A 27,970-nucleotide genomic window follows, 5' to 3' on the forward strand; every position below is an offset into this window, starting at 1 on the left:
TATGTGCTGCATAACCATGCGGCAGGACCCATCCCCAGCCTGCCGTCTGACATGCACAGCCTGTTGAACCAGGCTAACCATGGACACAGAACCACCATGGCACATGACACAGCCATGGTGTGTCCCATTCATTACTTTGTGAAAGAGTTTCAGGTTGTGTCTGTTTTATGTATGGGAAGCGTGTAGGTAAAGGCTATTGGTACCATATGCTACCCACGGAGGTTCAGACAGGCCTAGTGTGTGTGTGTGTGTGTGTGTGTGTGTGTGTGTGTGTGTGTGTGTGTGTGTGTGTGTGTGTGTGGGTGTGTGTGTGTGTGTGTGTGTGTGTGTGTGTGTGTCACCGGTCCAAATTGTAACGTAACTTTTGGCTTACATTCCCCTGAAACAGGCATTAGAAGAAGTCAAACAGGATCCATTAAAATCATCTGGTGTGTTGTCATAGCGACTTGACTTGTGGTCAGACAAAAAATTCTGTTTTTTTTTCAATGCTGAATTGAATGTCATTCAGAAACAGCAGTCTGTGTGTGTGTACCCTGCCACCACTGCTCTACAAATCACACCAGACACACTCCAGCTATGTTATGCGTATTTTCCACATCTCATTTCGACATATTTTCCGTAAATCAAATCAAAATTGTATTTGTCACATGCGCCAATTACGACAGGTGTAGACTTGACCGTGAAATGCTTTACTTACCAGCCCTTCTAACCAACAATGCAGGTCAAAATATTTACTGTATGGCAGGAAGCTTGGCCCCAGTGATGCACTACCCTCTGTAGCGCCTTATGGTCCAAATGGAAACTTTTAATCAAAACCTTTATTTCATACAACCGCCCACTTTTTCCTCGTTTGGATGTGCTCGTACTACTTACTACTGTACACACAGAGTACCAGCGTATGAGTCATAATACCCATTTAAAAAACTAAAAAAACAAGAGCTGAATATATTGATAAACGGCACCTTGTCTGACAGAGATTCACATGTTTATCTTTTTAGTCATACAGCAGACGCTCTTATCTAGAGATGCCAATGTTTGTCTATGGAGATTGCATGGCTGCGTGCTCGATTTTATACACCTGTCAGCAACGGGGTGTGGCTGAAATAGCCAAGTCCGCTAATTTGAAGGGATGTCCACATGCTTTTGGCCGTGTAGTGTATGTGTATATTTATTGCACCTATTCTCTTGTGTGTGTACAGGTAGAGGCTGTCAATCTGAACAACAACAACCACCACCCTGTGTTGCAGAGCCGTTCACAGAACAACCAAGGCCACTCCTTCCTAGCGGGTCTTCCTGCAGGACTTGGTGGCTTGGAGCTGAAGTTGGAGGGTCTGGAGAAAGATGAGCAGTATGAGCTACATCACAGCCATCACTACCAGGGTCACAGACACAGCCACAGCTCTGACAGCCACAGCCAGCGCTCCGACGAGGAGAGCGTGTCACACAAGACGCAAGGAGACAGCATGACCAGGTGAGGACAGCAAAATAGCTTTACGCTATCTCTCTCTAGCCTGATCCCAGATCAACTCTATACACTCTGTCTGTCTGTCTGTCTGCCTGCCTGTCTGTCTGTCTGTCTGTCTGTCTGTCTGTCTGTCTGTCTGTCTGTCTGTCTGTCTGTCTGTCGCCTTGTGTCTGTAGCCTTGTTCCAGAACAACTCTATACACTCTGTCTGCCTGCCTGCCTGCCTGCCTGCCTGCCTGTCTGTCTGTCTGTCTGTCTGTCTGTCTGTCTGTCTGTCTGTCTGTCTGTCTGTCTGTCTGTCTGTCTGTCTGTCTGTCTGTCTGTCTGTCTGTCTGTCTGTCTGTCTGTCTGTCTGTCTGTCTGTCTGTCTGCCTGTCTGCCTGTCTGCCTGTCTGTCTGTCGCCTTGTGTCTGTAGCCTTGTCCCAGATCAACTCTATACACTCTGTCTGTCTGTCTGCCTGCCTGTCTGTTGCATTGTGTCTGTAGCCTTGTCCCAGATCAGCTTTCTGCCTCTAGCCTGATTCCCAGATCAGCTTTATGCTTTCTGCCTCTAGCCTGATCCCAGATCAGCGTTATGCTATCTGCCTCTAGCCTGATTCCCAGATCAGCGTTATGTTATCTGCCTCTAGCTTGATTCCCAGATCAGCGTTATGCTATCTGCCTCTAGCCTGATCCCAGATCAGCGTTATGCTATCTGCCTCTAGCCTGATCCCAGATCAGCGTTATGCTTTCTGCCTCTAGCCTGATTCCCAGATCAGCTTTATGCTTTCTGCCTGTTTGAGTGGTAAAAAATGGTAATGAATTCAATATTCAACGCACATTTTTTTTTGGCGCATGATCAGAATTCCAACTCAACCCCCCCCAAAAAAAGATCAAAAGTCCACCAGAGGGCGCCACATGGCAACTGCCAATTCTAACACTAACCCTCACTTTCTTTTCTCCCCTTCAGCAGCATCCATGAGGAAGAGGACAACCTGAGTCCGGAGCAGAAGGCTGAGCGGGAGCGGGAGCGACGGATGGCCAACAACGCCCGCGAGCGCCTTCGTGTCCGTGACATCAACGAGTCGTTCAAAGAGCTGGGTCACATGACCCAGCTGCACCTGAAGAGCGAGAAGCCCCAGACCAAGCTGCTTGTTTTACACCAGGCCGTGGCTGTAATACTTAGTCTAGAACAACAAGTCAGAGGTCAGTACGGCTACCATCTTGAACAGGTCTCTCTTTTGCAAAAGAGATTGTCTATTTCTTAATTCATCTTTCCTCGAATTCCTCGCATCCTCTCTCCTCGAATCCTTCTCAAAACACATTGGAGGAGAAGGTCTATTTCTCTATCCAATAAGAGATTGAGAAGGAGATTAAGAAAAGACGGAAAGATACATTGAGATATAGTTATTATCTAAATAATCTGTATAAATATAAGTTGAATGAGTACATACTTCACTACAGTGGGACAACAGAGCGTTGGACTAGTAACCAAAAGGTTGCAAGTTCAAATCCCCAAGGTACAAATCTGTCGTTCTGCCCCTAAACACTTCTGCCCACTGTTCCTAGGCCGTCATTGAAAAAAAGATTTATTTCTTAACTGACTTGCCTAGTTAAATAAAGGTCAAATTAAATTAATGGAAGGGGCTGCGTAGAAGGGGATATGTCCTGTTTCCCTGTCAGGTCTATGAGACAGTACTAACGTTGATGTCCTGTTTCCGTCAGGTCCATGAGACAGTACTAACGTTGATGTACTGTTTCCCTGACAGGTCTATGAGACAGAACTAACGTTGATGTCCTGTTTCCCTGACAGGTCTATGAGACAGAACTAACGTTGATGTCCTGTTTCCCTGACAGGTCTATGAGACAGAACTAACGTTGATGTACTGTTTCCCTGTCAGGTCTATGAGACAGAACTAACGTTGATGTACTGTTTCCCTGTCAGGTCTATGAGACAGAACTAACGTTGATGTCCTGTTTCCGTCAGGTCCATGAGACAGAACTAACGTCGATGTCCTGTTTCCGTCAGGTCTATGAGACAGAACTAACGTTGATGTCCTGTTTCCCTGTCAGGTCCATGAGACAGAACTAACGTTGATGTCCGTGTGATCTGCTACCTCTAGAGCGTAACCTGAACCCTAAGACAGCCTGTCTGAGGAGGAAGGAGCAGGTGAAGATGTCCGCTGGGTTAACAGATGCCCAGGGCCTGCAGCAACACCAGGCATCACCACATCCTGGACTAGACACTGCTAATCCCATGGGACATCATGCCTAAACATCTAAAACAGGTAACAGTACAAAGATCTCCCATTCTTCTTCTTCTTCTTCTTTGTCTGTGTTTAGACAGGAAGCCCCCCCCCCAAAAAAGTTACTTTGATTGGTATTTTGACCAATCGGATCAGGTCTTCAAATGATATGCTGTGAAAAGATCTGATGTGATTGGTGGAAAGAGATCAGATTTGAGCTGCCTGTCTAAACGCAGCCTTCTTCTTCTTCTTCTTCTTCTTCTTCTTCTTCTATGAAAGCGTGTATTGATCCAAATTGATATAATCTATATTGTGAGAAACGCTATCAACCACAAGTTTTCTTTCTTTCTACAGATGAAGTGTGGAAAAGGATCATCCTGAGATGGTGAAAGACTATCCAATGACATTCAGTGTTATCTCTGGGACCCAGTAGCGAAGAAACAGAAGGATTTTTGTTGGGGGGAGACAACCTAAAGTGTTACAGCAGCTAATTAATCACGACAGTAGTGACAATTTCCTCCTGATCGACTTTCACTTGTGCCTAAACTTACTTGTAACCAGCAAATGTTTTGTACAAAATGTTTTTTATATTCGTTAGTACAGTGAATGAAAAATGTACAGTGAAAAAAAAAACACAACACTGTCCTGTTTAAAACAATGTTTATTTCATCACTTTGTATCCTCCTCTGTCAGTGTTGTCCTCTTAAAAGGCTCTGCATGGTCAATCCAACATCTATCAGTGGCCGTACAGCATTAAATAAATTGGTCTGAACCGCACAACTCCCAGTGATTCAGGGATAATCTCTATAGCCATCCAGCTAATTTACGAGCAACTGGCTAAACGAAAAGACAAGATCTTATCTCTACTGAGATGTCAGAGTCTGTTTCCCGGTGCTTGACATAGGAGCTCAGCCAAAACAACATGAAGTACAAAGGTTGCATCTCCATCACGAATCTCTCCATTTGCCCCCCAAATTAGTCTACATTTAGGCTATTGTTTATTTGTGTATTTCACACTACGTTGAGGTAAAAATGCTTGTATGGATGTCAACCCCAATACATGTTCATGTCATCAATCAACTGCATTACAGGTAAAAACGACTTTGACTACCACCTCTGATTTTTGTATGCTAGCTATGTGTGTGTGCCAATCCAGCGTCCTTCTATCCCCCACGGTCTTCATTCCATTGACCTCTTCACCCTTCTATCCCCATTACCTCCCTGATCTCTTTCCAGGAGTTCAAACTCATTTTTGTGTCTTAGAAATCCCTAGACAAGGTATCATAAATATGTTTTTTATTTGTGAACTTGTTCTGATAGCCTGTCGTCAAAGTTCTACATTTTCGTTGTCAAGGAAGTTAATTTGTGTTTATACAGGATGTACCTCCCCACCTACCGTCAACCAATCATGTCAATCCGGAGCTATATGGAGCTATATGGATCCCTTCGCGTTGTTACGGAATTTGGGAGGCGCACGGCATCGCCATACGGAGCTCGATTTGGCCTCATCGAGCCTCCAGAGGCACTGCAATTGAGTCACACTCTTCATATTGAGACTCTGGGCCGCATGCCAGATCAAGCTTAAATTGGCTTTAAGGCTGAAACAAGGCTTAAAACTAATTTATGCTTGCTCCAACAATATGAGCTGGAGGCACCGTACGGAGGGTGTGACGCAATAGCGGAGGCTCCGGAGGCTTGAGGAGGCCAAATCGATCTCCGTACTGCATCTCCGTGCTCCTTGACGAAAGGTGAGGGCTGGAGGTCCTGCATAAACACAAACTCACTTCCTTGACAACTTCCTTCACAACAGCTCTACTCTGCTCCACGAAGTGATGTATGGCCACTGCAGATGTCGGGTTGACCAAGCAGAGCCTTTTAGTTGTATGTACATACTTGTGTTTAGGCAGAGTCAGACTTTTTAGAGCTAAGTGCACTTTTTGGCTAGGCTACAGATGGATTAATACTTAATTGTTCCGTTTTTTTTAATAGAAAATATTGATTACTTTTTACTAACTTGCTGTAGTTGATCTTTTCTACAATTACTAATATCTAAATATCTGAATTACAGATTTTAAATTTGAAACAAAAAAATGTTTGTTTTTTTCAGAATTTTTTTTTTTGTCATATATTTTACGAGACATTGTAAATAATGATACCCTAAACAAGCCTCGGCTTAGTGTATATTGGAGAATTCCATAATGGGGGATGTCTGTAAAACCCATACCTTCAGGTATGTACAGTTATGTTGATGAGTGTCACCTATGTCATCTACAGGAAATGTAAACCATAAAGATTTTTTTTATTTTTCCCTACAATTTTCATTCTCAGAAAAGACATCCGGTATGTATTATTCGAGGAGTTAATGATCATGATGATGATGATGATGATGATGAACACACGCGCAATTTCTTGAATAGCTGGACAATTCCGCTAGGGGGAACACGTACTTGTGAATAGAGACTGGAATAGGGAGGGGGAATCCCGAGCGCCATAAAACAGCTCCCGCAACACTGGCACTTCAGCCAGAGCACTACTTTTAACAGAACTGCGCGAATTTAGGTAAGACAATCACAAAGATTTTGCGCACTGGGACACTTTTCTAAATCCGTCTAACAACTGTTATTCAAACCAATTGCACAGTTAGTGCTTTGTAAAGTGATTCTCGTTTCGGCAATGTTTTTTTTTTGTAGGCTGTTTTATCGTTCAAGAACATCACGTTTGATCCGCTAGTAAAGGTAGAGTGGTGTTTTATTATCCGCTGGTAAAACTGCATTGAGGATTATCCATGCATATATCCTTTGTCTTTAATTACAACCGTACAAATAGAGGCTGATAAAGTACTTGTGAAGGATACACATTTTTGATATTGGTTAATAATTCAAAGGGAGTTCCCGGGTGGTCTAAGCGGTCTAAGGCACTGCATCTCAGTTTTTGAGGCGTCTCTACAGACACCTTGGTTCGAATCCAGGCTGTATCACAACCGGCCGTGATTGGGAGTCCCATAGGGCATGGCACAATTGGCCCAGCGTCGTCCGCGTTTGGCCGGGGTAGGCCATCATTGTAAAAAATAATTTGTTCTCAACTGACTTGCCTAGTTAAATAAAGGTTAAATGTAAATGATTTCAATAATTTTTTTTAGATATTTTTGTTCATTAAAGAACTGTATTCCCACTGGGCAAAAACTGGATTAATCAACGTTGTTTACACGTAATTTCAACCCCAAATCAAAGTGACGATGTTGAATCAATGTGGAAAACTCCGTGGAATTGTAAAAAGTCCTTCTTTTTTTTCCACCTAAATTTGAACCTAAATCCAATGACATGGTGACATTTTGTTGTTGAAGTCACAATAGTTGACAAATCAACCAAATGTAAATCAAAACTAGATGTTGAACTGACAGCTGTTGCCCGGTGGGCTGTAAACACGGTAACAACTGTCACCTATATTAGAAAACAGTACTTTTGCATGTTGTTTATTTCAATAACAATGTACATTGTTCTAAAAACTAACGTGTGTTTTTGTTTTTTGTTCCGTAACTGACTTTCTCTCATAATCATATCATAAACATGTGGATGACAAAAGTCTGGTCGGAGTGTGTGTGTGTGGATAACGATAGTCTGGTTGGCGCGACCACGGCCAGTGGTACTCGTCATGCAGCAGTATTGTCCTGTATACAATAGTTACACTGTTAACACACTGAATAAACTGTTTTCTATATCAATGTGCTGTGTGTTGATGTTGGTGTTTTCTCTCTCTCTGTGGCTAACTGGTTAGCGCAGCTGTCTCCGAGTGACATCAGATGCACTTGGGATGTCATTGTTGTCAGTTGGTCCACATGACTTCTCTCTGTTTTGTAAACAGTCACCTCATCCAGCTGATGCCATAGAAAGTGATGTATTTTTTCACTGGGGTTAAACTGTTGTAAAGACAGGGGTGGTTATTGGAGCCTCCAGGTGAAGAAGAGCCGTGGTAATGGTTAGTCAACTAATAATGCATCAGCCTCTAACGTGTTGTATTTGGCATCTTTTATAGCTGTGAACCTCTTCAGTTCTGAGGGAGGTCCTCTATTCATTCAGGACTAGTGTGGACCCAGCAAACACACAACGTTGTCTTAACGTTGACTCTCTATAAATGGAGTCTCACAGACACGGAGTGAGTGGCTCTTCTCCAGACTCCAGTAGAATACAACAGGGCTACAACATGCGGCAGCCTAGGCCTGGTCCCAGAGGCAGCCCTCGACCTCACAGCGACAGCAGCAGCATGTTCGGGGTTAGGGTACAAGTTCAGGGAATTGAGGGTCTTCCTTACGTTGTGTTGAACGGGGATAGTAGAGCAGCTCTGCCATCTGGTGGCCTGGAGAGCTACAGCAGGAACTGGGACCACCAGGAAGTGTTTGTCAATGCCCACAGCCAGTCTGAGTACACCTTCATGGTGAATGATGGCCGATCTTCATTCGGTACTCCCAATGTGGAGCGATCTTCATTCGGTAGTCCCAATGTGGAGCGCAGACCTCCCAACCACCAGAGGGAGTATGCTCGTAGAGGTGCTCTGACTGAGGTTAAGGAGTCACAGAAGATTCCGCTGGCGTCCGCTGCGTTCATGTTCGACTTCCAGGAGTCACATTTACAGCAGTCACAGAGGACCGTGCCGACATCTAACACGGTGTTGAACTTCCAGAGACACCCAGAGCTGCTGAAACCCTACAACCCAGATAGGAACAGCCTCAGCCCCCTCCTAGCCTCCACCCGAAGACTCTCTGTTCCGCCCACTCAGACAGCCTCTGTACCTAGGCCGGGACATCTCACCACATCTCTCCAGAGTGGGGCAGAGGCCACCCTGATCCAGGCAGCAGGGTCTAGACCAGGAGCAGCCAGGATCCCTCTGCCTGCTGGGGGTGTAGAGTGGGCCCCCACCCCTGTCTCGGCCACCAGCCAAACCCAATGCCCAGGCCCTGTCTCAGCCCCCACCCAGACCCAATGCCCAGGCCCTGCCCCTGTCTCAGCCCCCACCCAGACCCAATGCCCAGGCCCTGCCCCTGTCTCGGCCCCAGCGCCCCACCACTCTTCTTTGGCCACCTTACTAAGCCCCCCAAACAAGGTCACCAACATCCCCAGAAGATCCCCAAACTCAGTGTACACAGAGCCCATCTCCTCCATAGGTAGCCTGATCAACCAGTTCGACAGCCCCCAACAGATGGGTCGAGCTGGGCCTAGGAGAGGGAGGATAGCCCCTGAGGACCGAAGGAGGTCACGTAGCGTGGACAGCAGACAACAGTGTCACTCATACCCATTGGACCCCTCCAGCCCTGCCTCGGTCATCAGAGGGGCCAGGGGAGAGACTCCAGGCGGATCCACCAGCGCCCCAGGGTCACCTAAGGTGAGAGGGGCCAAAGGACCCTCCACTGTGATGTTTAATAGACTACAGTGGGAGGAGAAGGAGCCTAGCGGGAGGTCATCCAGAGCGGTGAATGTGCTGTACGGAGTGGAGGAGACCTCCATGACCAGATCCAGGTCTCTCAACCACACGGAGGAGGAGTCAGAGAGAGACAGTCAGGTAAAGAGATTAGCTTTAGAGGTTTTACCCGGTTTAAAGAGTTAAAAAATATATATTTTTTTATTCCTTGATTCCATCTCTGTTTTTCCTTGCAAATGTGCCTTGGCTACTGTGCTTTTGCTTGCTCTTTGAGGGTCCCAGTCGGGTTACTGTAAAGCATTCTTTTAACTTTTGTGATTGATTGATTGATTGATTGATACACCTTTGATATCCTGTTGTGTATTCATTTAATCAGATCATCACTCCAGATCTTCTGGGAGGTCAAAGGGGTCAGCACGAGGTCTCAATTGAACCACAACCAAATGAAGACACCGCCAAAAAGATACTGTTCACTTACCTCAATGATGGGTGAGTAACACTGGACTAAATCAACCACTCAGTACTGTCATGATTCTTTGACCTGTTTAACCTTTATATTACCTAGAGGGTTTTTTGAGGTGTGACATAACTTCCTTGGAAAGATACCAGCTAGAATGTTTTCCCCAAAGAGAGTTGGGATTAATTCCGATCTCATTCCATTTCCAACGAGGAGAATTGGAATTTCAGTTTACTTTTTGAATTGATTTAATTAAAATGGAACTTAATGACCCCCGATCCTGATCTCAAGTGACCATTACACATTTCTCATATCCTGCCTCTCATATCCTGCCTCTCATATCCTGCCTTTGATGATCTGAGGGAGAGAATGTGACATACAGCTGTTAGTCTGATAAAGGATTGCTGTTTCAGCTGTGTGTGTGTGTGTGTGTGTGTCTGTGTGTGTGTGTGCTCACACACACACACACACACACACACACACACACACACACACACACACACACACACACACACACACACACACACACACACACACACACACACACGCCAGCTCAGGAATACAGACTACGATGATGAACACCCTTCCAAATAGCCAACAATGGAATATCAGTTTCACCTCCTCACAGTAGTGAGTAAAAAAAAAAACTGGCAACATCTGAAATATGTCGGTCCTCTGAAGCTCAGTTAGTATAGAATGGAGCTTGCAAAGCCAGGATGGTGGGTTCGATTCCCGGGGACCACCCGTATGTAAAACGTATGACTGTAAATTGCGTTGCATTAAAGCGTCAGTGTAAATGGTACCTATTAATATCGACATTTGAAACGTGTCAGTTTTAGGTCTGGCGTTACCACTCAACCAAGGTCTTGAAGGAACGTGAGGAAGCCTGGAAATGGGGGCTCTGTCAGGCTCTGTGTCTGTAGCACAAAGCTAAATCCCTTTAATAAATGAAACACTAGTCACTTTAATGGGGCGGCAGGGTAGCCTAGTGGTTAGAGTGTGTTGGACTAGCAATCGGAAGGTTGCAAGTTCAAATCCCGAGCTGACAAGGTACAGATCTGTCGTTCCGCCCCTGTCATTGAAAATAAGAATTTGTTCTTAACTGACTTGCCTGGTTAAATAAAGGTAAAAAAAAATATATATGACTGTTGTTCTGTATGCTAGTTGTATGACTGGGGTATGTTGTTCTGTATGCTAGTTGTATGACTGGGGTATGTTGTTCTGTATGCTAGTTGTATGACTGGGGTATGTTGTTCTGTATGCTAGTTGTATGACTGGGGTATGTTGTTCTGTATGCTAGTTGTATGACTGGGGTATGTTGTTCTGTATGCTAGTTATATGACTGGGGTATGTTGTTCTGTATGCTAGTTGTATGACTGGGGTATGTTGTTCTGTATGCTAGTTGTATGACTGGGGTATGTTGTTCTTTATGCTAGTTATATGACTGGGGTATGTTGTTCTTTATGCTAGTTAAATGACTGGGGTATGCTGGTGTCATTGAACTCCGTGTGTCTGTTTGTTGGTATTCCCTCAGGACTACTGATAAAACCTCAATCACTGAGAAGAAGGTGAACCTGGTGTTTGACAGAATCAGCCAACTGAAGTGGAAGACTGCAGAGAACGTGGAGGAGGAGATCAGGGTGAGGTTAGATGACATGGTTCAGGGGATCCCCAGCCCAGACGTGGTTTCAGATGGATGGCTGTGCTGCCCTAGGGGATCCCCAGCCCAGACGTGGTTCAGATGGATGGCTGTGCTGCCCTAGGGGATCCCCAGCCCAGACATGGTTCAGATGGATGGCTGTGCTGCCCTAGGGGATCCCCAGCCCAGACGTGGTTCCAGACGTGGGATCCCCAGCCCAGACGTGTGCTGCCCTAGGGGATCCCCAGCCCAGACGTGTGCTGCCCTAGGGGATCCCCAGCCCAGACGTGTGCTGCCCTAGGGGATCCCCAGCCCAGACGTGTGCTGCCCTAGGGGATCCCCAGCCCAGACGTGTGCTGCCCTAGGGGATCCCCAGCCCAGACGTGTGCTGCCCTAGGGGATCCCCAGCCCAGACGTGTGCTGCCCTAGGGGATCCCCAGCCCAGACGTGTGCTGCCCTAGGGGATCCCCAGCCCAGACGTGGTTCAGATGGATGGCTGTGCTGCCCTAGGGGATCCCCAGCCCAGACATGGTTCAGATGGATGGCTGTGCTGCCCTAGGGGATCCCCAGCCCAGACGTGGTTCCAGACGTGGGATCCCCAGCCCAGACGTGTGCTGCCCTAGGGGATCCCCAGCCCAGACGTGTGCTGCCCTAGGGGATCCCCAGCCCAGACGTGTGCTGCCCTAGGGGATCCCCAGCCCAGACATGGTTCAGATGGATGGCTGTGCTGCCCTAGGGGATCCCCAGCCCAGACGTGGTTCCAGACGTGGGATCCCCAGCCCAGACGTGTGCTGCCCTAGGGGATCCCCAGCCCAGACATGGTTCAGATGGATGGCTGTGCTGCCCTAGGGGATCCCCAGCCCAGACGTGGTTCCAGACGTGGGATCCCCAGCCCAGACGTGTGCTGCCCTAGGGGATCCCCAGCCCAGACGTGGTTCCAGACGTGGGATCCCCAGCCCAGACTTGTGCTGCCCTAGGGGATCCCCAGCCAAAACTTTTGAGAACCACTGCTGTAGTTTACTTCCACATAGAAGCATGTTATACTAACACATTCATATCTTTGTAAATATGTATATATTGTATGTAATGTATTTCCGTGTTGTATTTCAGTGTAAAGGAAAGAAAAGTAAAGTAGGGTAAAGTACTGTGTCTGTCTGTGAGGCAGAAGCAGGTTGGTGATGTGTTGTTGGAACTGTTTGTAGGATTATACTGCGAAGGCCAAGGAGACGAAGGAGGCCAAGGAGACGAAGGAGCTTCAGATGACAGGAGCAGAGCTGGAGAGAGAGGTGTCACAGCTGAAGACACAGCTGGAGCATAAGACCATGGTGCAGTATACAATACAATACACAATACAGTACAATACACAATACAGTACAATACAATAAGGTGTGATACGATACTGTACAATATACAATATAGTACAATATACAGTACAGTGCAATAAGGTGCTATACGATACAGTACAATATGATACAGTGCAGTACAATACATAGTACAGAATACATTACAGTACAGTATGATACAATACAGTACAGTACAATACAGTATAATACAGTACGATACAGTACAGTACAATACAATACAGTATAATACAGTAAGGTACAGTACAGTACAATACAATACAGTATAATACAATGCAGTACAATACAGTACGGTACAGTACAGTAAATACAATACAGTATAATACAGTACGATACAATACAGTGCAGTACAGTACGATACAATACAGTGCAGTACAGTACGATACAATACAGTATAATACAGTACGATACAATACAGTATAATACAGTACGATACAATACAGTATAGTATAGTACAGTACGATACAGTGCAGTACAGTACGATACAATACAGTATAATACAGTACGATACAATACAGTATAATACAGTACGATACAATACAGTATAATACAGTACGATACAATACAGTATAGTATAGTACAGTACGATGCAGTACAGTACGATACAATACAGTATAATACAGTACGATACAATACAGTACGATACAGTGCAGTACAGTACGATACAATACAGTGCAGTACAGTACGATACAATACAGTACGATACAATATAATACAATACAGTACGATACAATCCAATACAGTACGATACAATCCAATACAGTACGATACAATACAATACAGTACGATACAATATGGTACAGTACAATATAGTACTTTTAGCAAGAGATTTGTACTTGTTTTCTCCTTATGTGCAGCTCGGACACCTTTATTCTCACTAGTACTGATTTTGCAGATGGCGTTATTTTTGTGGTGATCGTCATATGTGGTTATTGTTTACCTACTTTAGTTGAATGCACTGTGTGTCCTGCAGAGTGGTCGGAGTCTGGCGGAGGTGTGTTACAAGGCCCAGACAGACATGAAGACTATTCAGGAGGAACTGGACAGGAGACAGGAAGAACTCTCTACGCTACGGGATAGGCTGGCTCAGATGGAGGCGGAGCTCGAGGTCGCCATAGAGGAGTAAGAACATTTCCACAAGTGCATAGTCGTCTAGAAGTCATTTTGGGATTGTGTTTAGGACCATAATCCACCTTGATGATTATTATTAGTCCTTATCCCCTAAGTACTCCTGTAGCACAACAGTATCTCTACTTGCACATCATCATCTGCACATCTATCACTCCAGTGTTCCTTTGCTAAATTGTAATTACTTCACCACTATTGACCTATTTATTGCCTTTACCTCCCGTACTCCTTTTGCACACACTGTATACAGATTTGTTTTTCTATAGTGTTGTTGACAGTACGTTTTGATTATTCCAGGTGTAACTCTGTGTTGTTGTTGTTTTTGTGTCGCACTGCTTTTGCTTTCTCTTGGCCAGGCTGCAGTTGTAAATGAGAACTTGTTCTCAACTAGCCTACCTGGTTAAATAAAGGTGAAATATTTGTTTTTTTTTAAGGATCTGAAAGAATTGAACAGGTGTAAGTAAAGCATTTCGCCTTCATTGCCTCACAACGTCTTGACATAGTATGATTTATCTGGTGCTCTGTAATATGAAATTCCATAATTATTCTGTTGTATTATTTCTATTGCCAGGCTAGTCCGGGTGAAGACTGAGAGAGAGCAGGGCCGTACAGAGATGAAGGACCTTCAGCAGCAGCTGTCTGAGATGCATGATGAGCTGGACCAGGCTAAGAACACAACACAGGCACACGGCACAGAGAAACAGCTCCTTCTAAAGGTAAGCACAGAGAAACAGCTCCTTCTAACGTTAAGCACAGAGAAACAAGCTCCTTCTAAAGGTAAGCACAGAGAAACAAGCTTCTAACGTTAAGCACAGAGAAACAGCTTCTAACGTTAAGCACAGAGAAACAGCTCCTTCTAACGTTAAGCACTGAGAAACAGCTTCTAACGTTAAGCACAGAGAAACAGCTCCTTCTAACGTTAAGCACAGAGAAACAGCTCCTTCTAACGTTAAGCACAGAGAAACAAGCTCCTTCTAAAGGTAAGCACAGAGAAACAAGCTTCTAACGTTAAGCACAGAGAAACAGCTCCTTCTAAAGGTAAGCACAGAGAAACAAGCTTCTAACGTTAAGCACAGAGAAACAGCTCCTTCTAACGTTAAGCACAGAGAAACAGCTCCTTCTAACGTTAAGCACAGAGAAACAGCTCCTTCTAACATTAAGCACAGAGAAACAGCTTCTAACGTTAAGCACAGAGAAACAGCTTCTAACGTTAAGCACAGAGAAACAAGCTCCTTCTAACGTTAAGCACAGAGAAACAAGCTCTTTGTAACGTTAAGCACAGAGAAACAGCTCCTTCTAACGTTAAGCACAGAGAAACAAGCTCCTTCTAACGTTAAGCACAGAGAAACAAGCTCCTTCTAACGTTAAGCACAGAGAAACAAGCTCTTTGTAACGTTAAGCACAGAGAATCAGCTCCTTCTAACGTTAAGCACAGAGAAACAAGCTCCTAACGTTAAGCACAGAGAAACAAGCTCCTTCTAAAGGTAAGGGAACGAGTTGATATCCTTGCTCAAAACATTCTGTTGGCCTCCCGGGTGGTGCAGTGGTTAAGGGCGCTGTACTGCAATGCCAGCTGTGCCACCAGAGACTCTGGGTTCGCGCCCAGGCTCTGTCGTAACCGGCCCCGACCGGGAGATCCGTGGGGTGGCGCACAATTGGCATAGCGTCGTCCAGGTTAGGGAGGGTTTGGCCTGTAGGGATATCCTTATCTCATCTCGCACCAGCGACTCCTGTGGCGGGCCTGGGCGCAGTGCACGCTAACCAAGGTTGCCAGGTGCACGGTGTTTCCTCCGACACATTGTTGCGGCTGGCTTCCGGGTTTGGATGTTGTGCTGTGTTAAGAAGCAGTGCGGCTTGGTTGGGTTGTGTATCGGGGGACGCATGACTTTCAACCTTCGTCTCTCCCGAGCCCGTACGGGAGTTGTAGCGATGAGACAAGATAGTAGCAACTAACAATTGGATACCACGAAATTGGGGAGAAAAAAAGGGCTTTCAACCTTCGTCTCTCCCGAGCCCGTACGGGAGTTGTAGCGATGAGACAAGATAGTAGCAACTAACAATTGGATACCACGAAATTGGGGAGAAAAAAAGGGCTTTCAACCTTGTTCTCTCCCGAGCCCGTACGGGAGTTGTAGCGATGAGACAAGATAGTAGCAACTAACAATTGGACACCACGAAATTGGGGAGAAAAAAAGGGGGTTAAAATAAAAAACATTCTGTTTATTCCAAGTGTATACTTTGAGTTGTATGTTTTATAAATCAGGTTTCCTGGACCGAGATTAAGTCTAGTTCTGGACAACGACAAACTTTCAGTGAAGAGTCTCCCTTGATGATTTGTAATCCGGGTCTTAATCTGGGTCAGGAAACATCCTATATTATACAAGTTGTCTTTATTATGGACCTCTCTATGGTAGGACGTGGCCCAGCCATGTGACACACACAAACGCACATAATAATAATAATAATAATAATAATAAATTATATTTAATATAGTGCTTTTCTACCAACTGAGGTTCTCAAAGCTCTTTACATAGGAGGAAACTCACCTCATCCACCATCAATGTGTAGCACCCACCTCAGTGATGCACCTCAGTGATGCACCTCAGTGATGCACCTCAGTGATGCACCTCAGTGATGCACGGCGGCCATTTTGGTGCCAGGAACGCTCACCACACAGCAGCTATCAGTTGGAAAGTTTTTATTTTATTTTTATTTGACCTTTTATTTAACCAGGTAGGCTAGTTGAGAACACCTTTATTTAACCAGGTAGGCTAGTTGAGAACACCTTTATTTAACCAGGTAGGCTAGTTGAGAACACCTTTATTTAACCAGGTAGGCTAGTTGAGAACACCTTTATTTAACCAGGTAGGCTAGTTGAGAACACCTTTATTTAACCAGGTAGGCTAGTTGAGAACACCTTTATTTAACCAGGTAGGCTAGTTGAGAACACCTTTATTTAACCAGGTAGGCTAGTTGAGAACACCTTTATTTAACCAGGTAGGCTAGTTGAGAACACCTTTATTTAACCAGGTAGGCTAGTTGAGAACACCTTTATTTAACCAGGTAGGCTAGTTGAGAACACCTTTATTTAACCAGGTAGGCTAGTTGAGAACACCTTTATTTAACCAGGTAGGCTAGTTGAGAACACCTTTATTTAACCAGGTAGGCTAGTTGAGAACACCTTTATTTAACCAGGTAGGCTAGTTGAGAACACCTTTATTTAACCAGGTAGGCTAGTTGAGAACACCTTTATTTAACCAGGTAGGCAAGTTGAGAACACCTTTATTTAACCAGGTAGGCTAGTTGACAACACCTTTATTTAACCAGGTAGGCTAGTTGACAACACCTTTATTTAACCAGGTAGGCTAGTTGAGAACACCTTTATTTAACCAGGTAGGCTAGTTGAGAACACCTTTATTTTAACCAGGTAGGCTAGTTGAGAACACCTTTATTTAACCAGGTAGGCAAGTTGAGAACACCTTTATTTAACCAGGTAGGCAAGTTGAGAACACCTTTATTTAACCAGGTAGGCTAGTTGAGAACACCTTTATTTAACCAGGTAGGCTAGTTGAGAACACCTTTATTTAACCAGGTAGGCAAGTTGAGAACACCTTTATTTAACCAGGTAGGCTAGTTGACAACACCTTTATTTAACCAGGTAGGCTAGTTGAGAACACCTTTATTTAACCAGGTAGGCTAGTTGAGAACACCTTTATTTAACCAGGTAGGCTAGTTGACAACACCTTTATTTAACCAGGTAGGCTAGTTGACAACACCTTTATTTAACCAGGTAGGCAAGTTGAGAACATGTTCTCATTTACAATTGCGACCTGGCCAAGATAAAGCAAAGCAGTTCGACAGATACAACGACACAGAGTTACACATGGAGTAAAACAGACATACAGTCAATAATACAGTATAAACAAGCCTATAAACAATGTGAGCAAATGAGGTGGGAAGGGAGGTAAAGGCAAAAAGGCCATGGTGGCAAAGTAAATACAATATAGCAAGTAAAACACTGGAATGGTAGTTTTGCAATGGAAGAATGTGCAAAATAGAAATAAAAATAATGGGGTGCAAAGGAGCAAAATAAATAAATAAATAAAATTAAATACAGTTGGGAAAGAGGTAGTTGTTGGGGCTAAATTATAGGTGGGCTATGTACAGGTGCAGTAATCTGTGAGCTGCTCTGACAGTTGGTGCTTAAAGCAAGGGAGGGAGATAAGTGGGTGAAGCACAGGGTTTGAGTTCGAATTACTGGAACATTACATATCAATTAACATACCCCAGTCATATAACTAGCATGCAGAACAACATACCCCAGTCATACAACTAGCACACAGAACAACATACCCCAGTCATATAACTAGCATACCCCAGTCATATAACTAGCATGCAGAACAACATACCCCAGTCATACAACTAGCACACAGAACAACATACCCCAGTCATATAACTAGCACACAGAACAACATACCCCAGTCATATAACTAGCACACAGAACAACATACCCCAGTCATATAACTAGCACACAGAACAACATACCCCAGTCATATAACTAGCACACAGAACAACATACCCCAGTCATATAACTAGCACACAGAACAACATACCCCAGTCATATAACTAGCACACAGAACAACATACCCCAGTCATATAACTAGCACACAGAACAACATACCCCAGTCATATAACTAGCACACAGAACAACATACCCCAGTCATATAACTAGCACACAGAACAACATACCCCAGTCATACAACTAGCACACAGAACAACATACCCCAGTCATATAACTAGCACACAGAACAACATACCCCAGTCATATAACTAGCATACCCCAGTCATATTACTAGCATACCCCAGTGTGTCTGTGTTAGGACCTGGCCCAGCAGGATTATATCAATTAACTCAGTGTCTGTGTCTAGGATCTGGCCCAGCTGCGGTTGGACTTCCAGGGGCTCATTCAGGTGCAGGAGGAGCAGGAGGAGGTGCTACACTGGAGGGAGAGAGAGCTGACTGCCCTGAAGGGAGCCCTGAACGAGGAGGTGGAGAGTCATGACAAGGAGCTGGGCATTATGAAGGAGGTGCGCGACAAGGAGGTGCAGAAGCTCAGAGAGGAAGTTGAGGAGGTGAAAGAGGTATTGAACTGAGATAAGGGACATGCTACTGCTAGTAGAACCAGTGGTGTAAAGTTTTTTAGTAAAAATACTTTAAAGTACTACTTAAGTAGTTTTGTTTATCTGTACATTACTTTACTATTTATATTTTTGACTACTTTTACTTCACTACATTCCTAAAGAAAATAATCTACTTTTTACTCCGTACATTTTCCCTGACACCCAAAAGTACTCGTTTAATTTTGAATGTTTAGCAGGACAGGAAAATGATCCAATTTACACACTCATCAAGAGAACATCCCCTGTCATCTCTACTGCCTCTGATCTGGCAGACTCACTAAACACACATGCTTCGTTTGTAAATGATGTCTGAGTGTTGGTGCATGCCCCTGGCTATCCGTAAATAAAATAAAAACAAGAAAATGGTGCCGTCTGGTTTGCTTAATATAAGCAATTTGAAATTATTTATACTTTTACTTTTGATACTTAAGTTTATTTAGAACACAAATACTTTTAGACTTTTACTCAAGTAGTATTTTATTGGGTGACACATTTTTTCTATTAAGGTATCCTTACTTTTACTTGAGTGAGTGACTTTTCCCCCAGTGTCCCAAGTGACTAAATATATTTACATTTGTCATATATTAGTTGACTTTGAGTTTCAATGTGTTGTCATGCAGAAGGTTGTGAGTTTCATCCTAGGGTTTTTTCTACTAATAATCCACCCATCTCCTGTGTATACTACCTCCTCTCTCCATGCTAGAGTAACACAGTACTGGGCCAGGAGAAGAGGGAGATGGAGGAGGAGAGAGGGGAGGCACGGGGACAGGTGAATCAGCTGATGCAGGAGAGGGAGGAACTGAGGGGACAGGTACTGCAGATGGATGCACTACGTTACCCATAATGCTCGATACTACAGAACCCATAATGATGTACTACAATACCCATAATGCTCTATACTACAGAACCCATAATGATGTACTACAATACCCATAATGCTCTATACTACAGAACCCATAATGATGTACTACAATACCCATAATGCTCTATACTACAGAACCCATAATGATGTACTACAATACCCATAATGCTCTATACTACAGAACCCATAATGATGTACTACAATACCCATAATGCTCTATACTACAGAACCCATAATGATGTACTACAATGTCTCAGAGCAGGAGTACTGATCTAGGATCAGTTGCCTCTTGTCCATTTGACGTGATGGTGTGTCCTGTCTCCTCACTAACCAAGGTGGAGGAACTGGAGAGTAGGGTGGAGCAGCTTAACCTCGTCATCAAGGACTCCAAAACCCTGCAGAGACAGCTGGTGAAATGCATAGAGCAACTCAAGGTGAGGTAGAGAGAGATAAAGAAAGCACACAAAATATAGACAATGAATTTAGATGTTCTGTGATAATGCATGGCCAGGTATTGAAGGTATATTTATCACAGATGTGATTCCACAGAGGGAGAAACAGCAGGTTGAGGAGACTCTAGAGGAGGTGAGGGAGAAGGAAGAGGAGATGTCCCAGGCAAACAAAGCCCTTCTCGTACGTCTGGAGAATGTACAGGTGAGTGGATACAAGGACCATACAGGTCGTACTGTATCAGAGTCAATGGAATATACCTTATTCAGAACTCGCTGGTAAACATCTCCTTAGCACAGAGTACGTCCAACTTGGAAAACATGTTGTGTTAGTTGTTGTTGTGGGAGCTGTTGTTGTGGTAGTTCTGCCACACACAGTACATTCTCTGTGTGTGTGTGTGTGTGTGCCCACAGAGTGAGATGACCCAGCTGAACCACCAGCACAGGGAGATGAAGGAGAGGCTGAAGGAGGAGACGAGAAGAACAGAGGAGTTGAAGAGGATGAAGAGTGATCTGGACGAGGAGAGGAGACTGCAGAACAGCACTGTGGAGGAACTGCAGAAGGAGGTGAGGGAGGGAGAGAGAGAGGGGCTAGGTCATAGGTCACTGAGAAGAACACTGTGTTTCTATGCGGAGGAGTGGAAGATGTTATCGACCTCCACTTTACTGATTACCACCCTACAGTGCTGCTGGGTTTTTAAATAGTTATAATAGTCATGCATTTACCCTAGAGTTGTCACCAGTACTAATGATAGGGGTTGTATGAATTTACTTTAAAACCCGTATCTGTCATGGGGGGAGGATGTTAAATTAATACCGTTCAGTCTGTCTCACTCTTCTTCTCCCCCCCCCCCCCCCCCTGTGTCTCTCACTGCCCCCACCCCGCAAGATGAGTACTATAGTAGAGGGCTGTGAGGTGTCCACTGAGAAGCTCCAGCTCCAGGTTGATGGAGTCCGAGAGAAGAGCCACTCCGCGCTGTCTGAGCTCCAACAACAGCTGCAGGAAAAGGGAGTGGAGTTGGAGAAATCCCGACAGACTGCCAGAAAACTGCAGGAAGAGGTGTGGCACACATTTTTTCCCCCTGATGAGTCACCAATGGATGGATATCATATTCTAACTCTGATTATACTCTTTCTCTCTCTCTATATATTCAATTAAACTTTCTCTCTCTCTCTCTCTCTCTCTCGCTCTGTCTCTCTATTCAATTAATCTTTCTCTCTCTCACGCTCTCTCGGCCTCTTTCTCTCTTGGTCACTCTTTCTGTCTCTCACGCTTCAGAGATAAGGAGGTGAGGAGTGATTCTAGAGCTAAATCTCTCACGCTCTCTCGGTCTCTCTTTCTGTCTCTCACCCGTCAGAGATAAGGAGCTGAGGAATGGTTCTAGAGCTAAAAGGTTTATCAGGAGAGGAGACTGTGAAGTAAATTTCTGCTGTAAACATGTTGAGAAGAAGGCTATCCAAGACATTTTACCTGGTGTTGATGCTCTCTGTATGTGTGTGATGTGTGTGATCTATGTTGTGTGTTAAATTCTGTGTGTGTGATGTGCTATGTTCTGTGTGTGTGTGGTGATCTATGTCGTGTGTGTGTGTGATCTATGTTGTGTGTTACGTTCTGTGTGTGTGATGTGCTATGTTCTGTGTGTGTGTTCTATGTCGTGTGTTACGTTCTGTGTGTGCTATGGTGTGTGTGTGTGTGATGTTCTATGTCATGTGTTAAGATCTGTGTGTGTGTGTTACGTTATGGTGTCTGATATACTATGTCCCTGAATCTGTCTCTGACTGGGTTTGAACCAGAGTTGTCTACCTATGTTCTGTGTGTGTATTATTTTGTGTGTGAGTTCAATATGTTCTGTGTGTTTATAATATGATGTGTGTGTGTTCAGCTGCTTCCCCTGGAGCAGGGTCTGGAGCGGGGTCGTAGGGAGTGGGAGGAGGCCCAGCAGAGAGGCAGACAGCTGGAGAGGAAGGTGGAGGAGCTGGAGGAGAGGAATGCACACGCCCACGAGGACCACGCCCGACAGGTCAAACTCATGGAGGTAGTGTGTGTGTGTGTGTGTGTGTGTGTGTGTGTGTGTGTTGGAGAGGAACACACACACCCAGGAGAACCACTCCCGAGAGGTCCATCTCATGGAGGTACTGACTGAAGGCTGAACTCAAAACACACACTGTTGGACATAGACCCCCTGTACTGTAGGACATAGACCCCCTGTACTGTAGGACATAGACCCCTGTACTGCAGGACACACTGTTGGAAATAGACCCCCTGTACTGTAGGACATAGACCCCCTGTACTGTTGGACATAGACCCCCTGTACTGTTGGACATAGACCCCCTGTACTGTAGGACATAGACCCCCTGTACTGTTGGACATAGACCCCCTGTACTGTTGGACATAGACCCCCTGTACTGTAGGACATAGACCCCCTGTACTGTTGGACATAGACCCCTGTACTGTAGGACATAGACCCCCTGTACTGTTGGACATAGACCCCCTGTACTGTTGGACATAGACCCCCTGTACTGTAGGATATAGACCCCCTGTACTGTAGGACATAGACCCCCTGTACTGTAGGACATACTGTAGGACATAGACCCCCTGTACTGTTGGACATAGACCCCCTGTACTGTAGGACATAGACCCCCTGTACTGTAGGACATAGACCACCTGTACTGTAGGACATAGACCCCCTGTACTGTTGGACATAGACCCCCTGTACTGTAGGACATAGACCCCCTGTACTGTTGGACATAGACCCCTGTACTGTTGGACATAGACCCCTGTACTGTAGGACATAGACCCCCTGTATTGCAGGGCATAGACCCCCTGTATTGCAGGGCATAGACCCCCTGTACTGCAGGACATAGACCCCCTGTACTGTAGGACATAGACCCCTGTGCTGCAGGACACACTGTAGGACATAGACCCCCTGTACTGTTGGACATAGACTCCCTGTACTGTATGACATAGACCCCCTGTACTGTTGGACATAGACCCCCTGTACTGTAGGACATAGACCCCCTGTACTGTAGGACATACTGTAGGACATAGACCCCTGTACTGTAGGACACACTGTAGGACATAGACCCCCTGTACTGTAGGACACAGACCCCTGTTCATTTCTTTCTCTCTTCCCTTCAGATTGTGTTAGGAGCGTCCCAGTGTGTTTTTGTATGATATGTCTCCTTTGTCTTGTTTACCTGCCTCTATTTATACCTGTAGACTGACATGGAGTGGAAAAGCACAGCGCTGGCTAATCCTCGCTGACAAATGTAATTGTTGTTAACTGATGGCAAAACATTGACTTCACTGTTGACTCACCATTGTTTGATACTGAAAGGTCAAAGGTCCTGTTTTCACTTGTAAACAGAACAGTCCGACTTGATGGACCAGTCTGTACAAATATAACTAATGTCTTAATAGTTATAAAGCTATGGGGTCCTGCTTTATAATGAAGTGCAGCTTCATAAAGCCTTCATAAAGTGTTCATTAAGCCTCCATAAAGCCTTCATAAAGTGTTCATTAAGCCTCCATAAAGCCTTCATAAAGTGTTCATTAAGCCTCCATAAAGCCTTCATAAAGTGTTCATTAAGCCTCCATAAAGCCTTTATAAAGTGTTCATTAAGCCTTCATAAAGTGTTCATAAAGATTTCATAAAGCCTCCATAAGGCCTTCATAAAGCCTTCATAAAGTGTTCATAAAGATTTCATAAAGCCTTCATAAAGCCTTCATAAAGCCTCCATAAGGCCTTCATAAAGCCTTCATAAACACTACATAAAGCCTTCATAAACACTACATAAACACTACATAAAGCCTTCATAAACACTACATAAAGCCTTCATAAAGCCTTCATAAACACTACATAAATGTGTTACAAATCATCTATAACTATATGCCATGCTTTATAAAGGGTTCATAAATGTGGCTTAATGATGTGACATAACCCACTATGTCACACATGACATAAACCTGTGCTTTCGTTAAGGGTGGCATAAGCACCGCTTAATTAATAAAGGCTTAATAAATCATAAATTGAGGCTTCACAAAGCATTTATAACCCTGTCATGCATCTTGGTAGAGCGCTGCAGCGCCAGGATATTGGGTTCGATTCCCGGGACCACCCATATGTTAAAATGTGTTCACGCATGACTGGAAGTCTCTTTTGGATAAAAGCGTCTGCTAAATTCTATATATTATATTTCACTAAAACATTTCTAGGATGGCACCAACCTCTTTCCCTTCTGGCTGCTTAGTCAATATTTGACCTGACCTCAACTTCCCCCACAATGCTTTGCTACAGGATGACGTACACTCTAAAGTGCAGTCAAACACAGCAAAAAACGTTGGTAGGGCCTTTTATAATCTATTTATATTTTTTGTTTTCCCCAAATTTAGTTTTGGATTTCCTAAATTTTTTCGGAGTTTTCCCTATTTCCCCCCCACTCTTTAAAAAAAAAAAATATGAGGACTGAGAGAAAAAATATAAGAAACTTAGATTTTTGAGTGTAGTTGCCCTTTAATTCAGTGGTGTTTGGTTAGCGGGATTGCCCTTTAATTCAGTGGTGTTTGGTTAGCGGATTGTCCTTTAATTCAGTGGTGTTTGGTTAGCGGATTGTCCTTTAATTCAGTGGTGTTTGGTTAGCGGATTGCCCTTTAATTCAGTGGTGTTTGGTTAGCGGATTGTCCTTTAATTCAGTGGTGTTTGGTTAGCGGATTGTCCTTTAATTCAGTGGTGTTTGGTTAGCGGATTGCCCTTTAATTCAGTGGTGTTTGGTTAGCGGATTGCCCTTTAATTCAGTGGTGTTTGGTTAGCGGATTGCCCTTTAATTCAGTGGTGTTTGGTTAGCGGATTGTCCTTTAATTCAGTGGTGTTTGGTTAGCGGATTGCCCTTTAATTCAGTGGTGTTTGGTTAGCGGATTGTCCTTTAATTCAGTGGTGTTTGGTTAGCGGATTGCCCTTTAATTCAGTGGTGTTTGGTTAGCGGATTGCCCTTTAATTCAGTGGTGTTTGGTTAGCGGATTGCCCTTTAATTCAGTGGTGTTTGGTTAGCGGATTGTCCTTTAATTCAGTGGTGTTTGGTTAGCGGATTGTCCTTTAATTCAGTGGTGTTTGGTTAGCGGATTGCCCTTTAATTCAGTGGTGTTTGGTTAGCGGATTGTCCTTTAATTCAGTGGTGTTTGGTTAGCGGATTGTCCTTTAATTCAGTGGTGTTTGGTTAGCGGATTGCCCTTTAATTCAGTGGTGTTTGGTTAGCGGATTGCCCTTTAATTCAGTGGTGTTTGGTTAGCGGATTGCCCTTTAATTCAGTGGTGTTTGGTTAGCGGATTGTCCTTTAATTCAGTGGTGTTTGGTTAGCGGATTGCCCTTTAATTCAGTGGTGTTTGGTTAGCGGATTGTCCTTTAATTCAGTGGTGTTTGGTTAGCGGATTGTCCTTTAATTCAGTGGTGTTTGGTTAGCGGATTGCCCTTTAATTCAGTGGTGTTTGGTTAGCGGATTGCCCTTTAATTCAGTGGTGTTTGGTTAGCGGATTGTCCTTTAATTCAGTGGTGTTTGGTTAGCGGATTGTCCTTTAATTCAGTGGTGTTTGGTTAGCGGATTGTCTGTCACACAGTAAGACACACGATGTGATTCGGCCTCCAATAGAATGTGTGGATTAAAAGTCCAGCAACACTCCGTATTACTCACAGCCCCCTGAAATGACACCACATATACATCCTACAGACCCTACTGAGTGTCACCTACAATACTTTTACTGCTGAACCCAGAATAGTTCTTGTTCTATGAGCCAATATGTATTCTGTATACGGTGATTTGCATTGGGACCATTTATTTGACCTTGGTACATGTTTTAAAAACCACACGTTTAATTCAAAAGTCACTTAAATATGAATCATTGTTCATGTTTAGACAATTATTTTTCATATATCACGAATGGTTATTGACATTTTTCTATTATTACTTGGGGTACTCCCTCTTTATGATGTATGCGTAGTCACTTTACCCCTACCTACATGTTCACATCACCTCCATTACCTCGACTAACCTGCACCTCCGCACATTGACTCGGTACCGACTGTACATAGCCACGTTATTGTTGATTTTTATTGTTACTTTAGTTTATTTAGTAAATATTTTCTTAAAACTGCGTTGTTGTTTACGGGCTTGTATTCAGCGTTTCACGGTAAGGTCTTTCGCCTGTTGTATTCGGCGGACGTGACAAATACAATTTTGATTTATTTAGAACATTTCCAAAATTCCGGAATTACTTTTTTTATTTTTATATCGCTGATCATGTGATGAGTTTGTAAATCAAACGCTCACTTGTGCTGCCACTGGACAGCAAAAAAAACCAAGTAAGTGAACTTTTATTGTCATTTTTAAATGAGTTTGTAGTAGTTCAGTGTTGAGTTAGATTACATACTGTAGCTACCTCCAATTGTACTTTCAAATAATTATGGTGACCTTCACAGCAATCGGTAGCTAACCGAAATGTAGCTGGCTAGCAGGCTCCACTAAATACAAATCCGCCTAGATACAGCCATGTCTCATAGCCACATCATGGGATTTGTAAATGAAAGAGGAATATAATAAAACAAATTGAATGGGGTTTCCCATCTCCCCATTTTTTGAGTTTCTGGCGCAGCACAGACCTTATCCAGATGGTGAGACAAAGACATTTTCTAACAGACCTGCTAACTTTGTTGTTATTTTTAAGGTTGGAATCAGCCCACAGTACTTCCAGCAGGCTGATAGGCAAGAACCATTCGCCCACCAGCTCAGGGACAAGCTACACTATTCACAGTCCTGTGTAATGTTCAATGTCATTACATTGCTGCACTTCGTGGATTTGTATTTGTTGTTTTTAAATGTACAAATAGAAGCAAATGAATCATTTAAACATGTCTATGTTTCTTTGTTTTAGTTGTTAATGATGTGTTACGGCTTTCTTCCGTCAAAGGAGAGTCGGACCAAAATGCAGCGTGGTTAGTTCGATACATGTTTAATGAAAGAATAAACACGACAAATACAAAACAACAAACGGAACGTGAAAACCTATACAGCCTATCTGGTGAATACAAACACACTAAGACAGGAACAATCACCCACAAACACACAGTGAAACTCAGGCTACCTAAATATGGTTCCCAATCAGAGGCAACGAGAATCACCTGACTCTGATTGAGAACCGCCTCAGGCAGCCATAGACTATGCTAGACAACCCTACTCAACCATAATCCCAATACCTGCTAAAACCCCAGTACAAAAACACACCACAAAATAAACCCATGTCACACCCTGGCCTGACCAAATAAAGAAAGAAAACACAAAATACTAAGACCAAGGCGTGACATGATGATGGGGGGGGGGGAGGGGACAGGAGGTGAGCTGGATCCCTAACCCTATCTAATAAATGGCAAGTTTGATGCATTGGTCCACCAGACCATTTGGGCCGGAAGTGTCTGGGAACGAGATTAGGTGTAATGTGACTAACATGACATCCCTTTAGAGGGTATGACATCACTTTAGAGCGTATGACATCACTTTAGAGCATATGACATCACTTTAGAGCGTATGACATCACTTTAGAGCGTATGCCATCCTTCAGCACAACATGCCACCCTTTATACGTTTATAGCATATTCGACATACTGGGTTATAAACTTATGTCACATTTGACATGGGTGATTATGTCACACAGTTACGCCACATTTATGAACCCTTTATAAATCATGAAGTAAGGTTATAGATGCTTTGTAACACTTATGTAGTGCTTATGAAGCCTTTTATAAGC

General features: G+C 44.0%; 2 protein-coding genes across 2 annotated transcripts in view; both read left to right on the forward strand.

The window, feature by feature from the left end:
• The window catches only part of LOC109898204 (transcription factor 12-like), a 21,242-nt gene extending 13,831 nt beyond the window's left edge, over positions 1-7,411 (forward strand). Inside the window, exons 5-9 of the mRNA XM_031832838.1 lie at positions 1-117; positions 1,200-1,471; positions 2,415-2,650; positions 3,568-3,732; positions 4,045-7,411. Coding sequence (XP_031688698.1) covers positions 1-117; positions 1,200-1,471; positions 2,415-2,650; positions 3,568-3,719 — 777 coding nt within the window. The 3' untranslated portion in view covers positions 3,720-3,732; positions 4,045-7,411. The remainder of the gene's footprint in view (positions 118-1,199; positions 1,472-2,414; positions 2,651-3,567; positions 3,733-4,044) is intronic.
• A 406-nt stretch (positions 7,412-7,817) lies between these two features.
• LOC109898213 (cingulin-like protein 1) overlaps positions 7,818-27,970 on the forward strand; it is a gene marked incomplete at its 5' end in the record, with an annotated part of 40,769 nt that continues 20,616 nt past the window's right edge. The window contains 13 exon segments of the mRNA XM_031832980.1: positions 7,818-9,243; positions 9,479-9,591; positions 11,094-11,199; positions 12,401-12,523; positions 13,533-13,681; positions 14,259-14,403; positions 18,616-18,828; positions 19,571-19,678; positions 20,065-20,163; positions 20,279-20,383; positions 20,593-20,745; positions 21,068-21,238; positions 22,062-22,214. Of these exon segments, the coding sequence (XP_031688840.1) occupies positions 7,822-9,243; positions 9,479-9,591; positions 11,094-11,199; positions 12,401-12,523; positions 13,533-13,681; positions 14,259-14,403; positions 18,616-18,828; positions 19,571-19,678; positions 20,065-20,163; positions 20,279-20,383; positions 20,593-20,745; positions 21,068-21,238; positions 22,062-22,214 (3,060 nt within the window).

This window comes from Oncorhynchus kisutch, linkage group LG10, assembly GCF_002021735.2.
Source record: "Oncorhynchus kisutch isolate 150728-3 linkage group LG10, Okis_V2, whole genome shotgun sequence".
NCBI classification, from domain to species: Eukaryota; Metazoa; Chordata; class Actinopteri; order Salmoniformes; family Salmonidae; genus Oncorhynchus; species Oncorhynchus kisutch.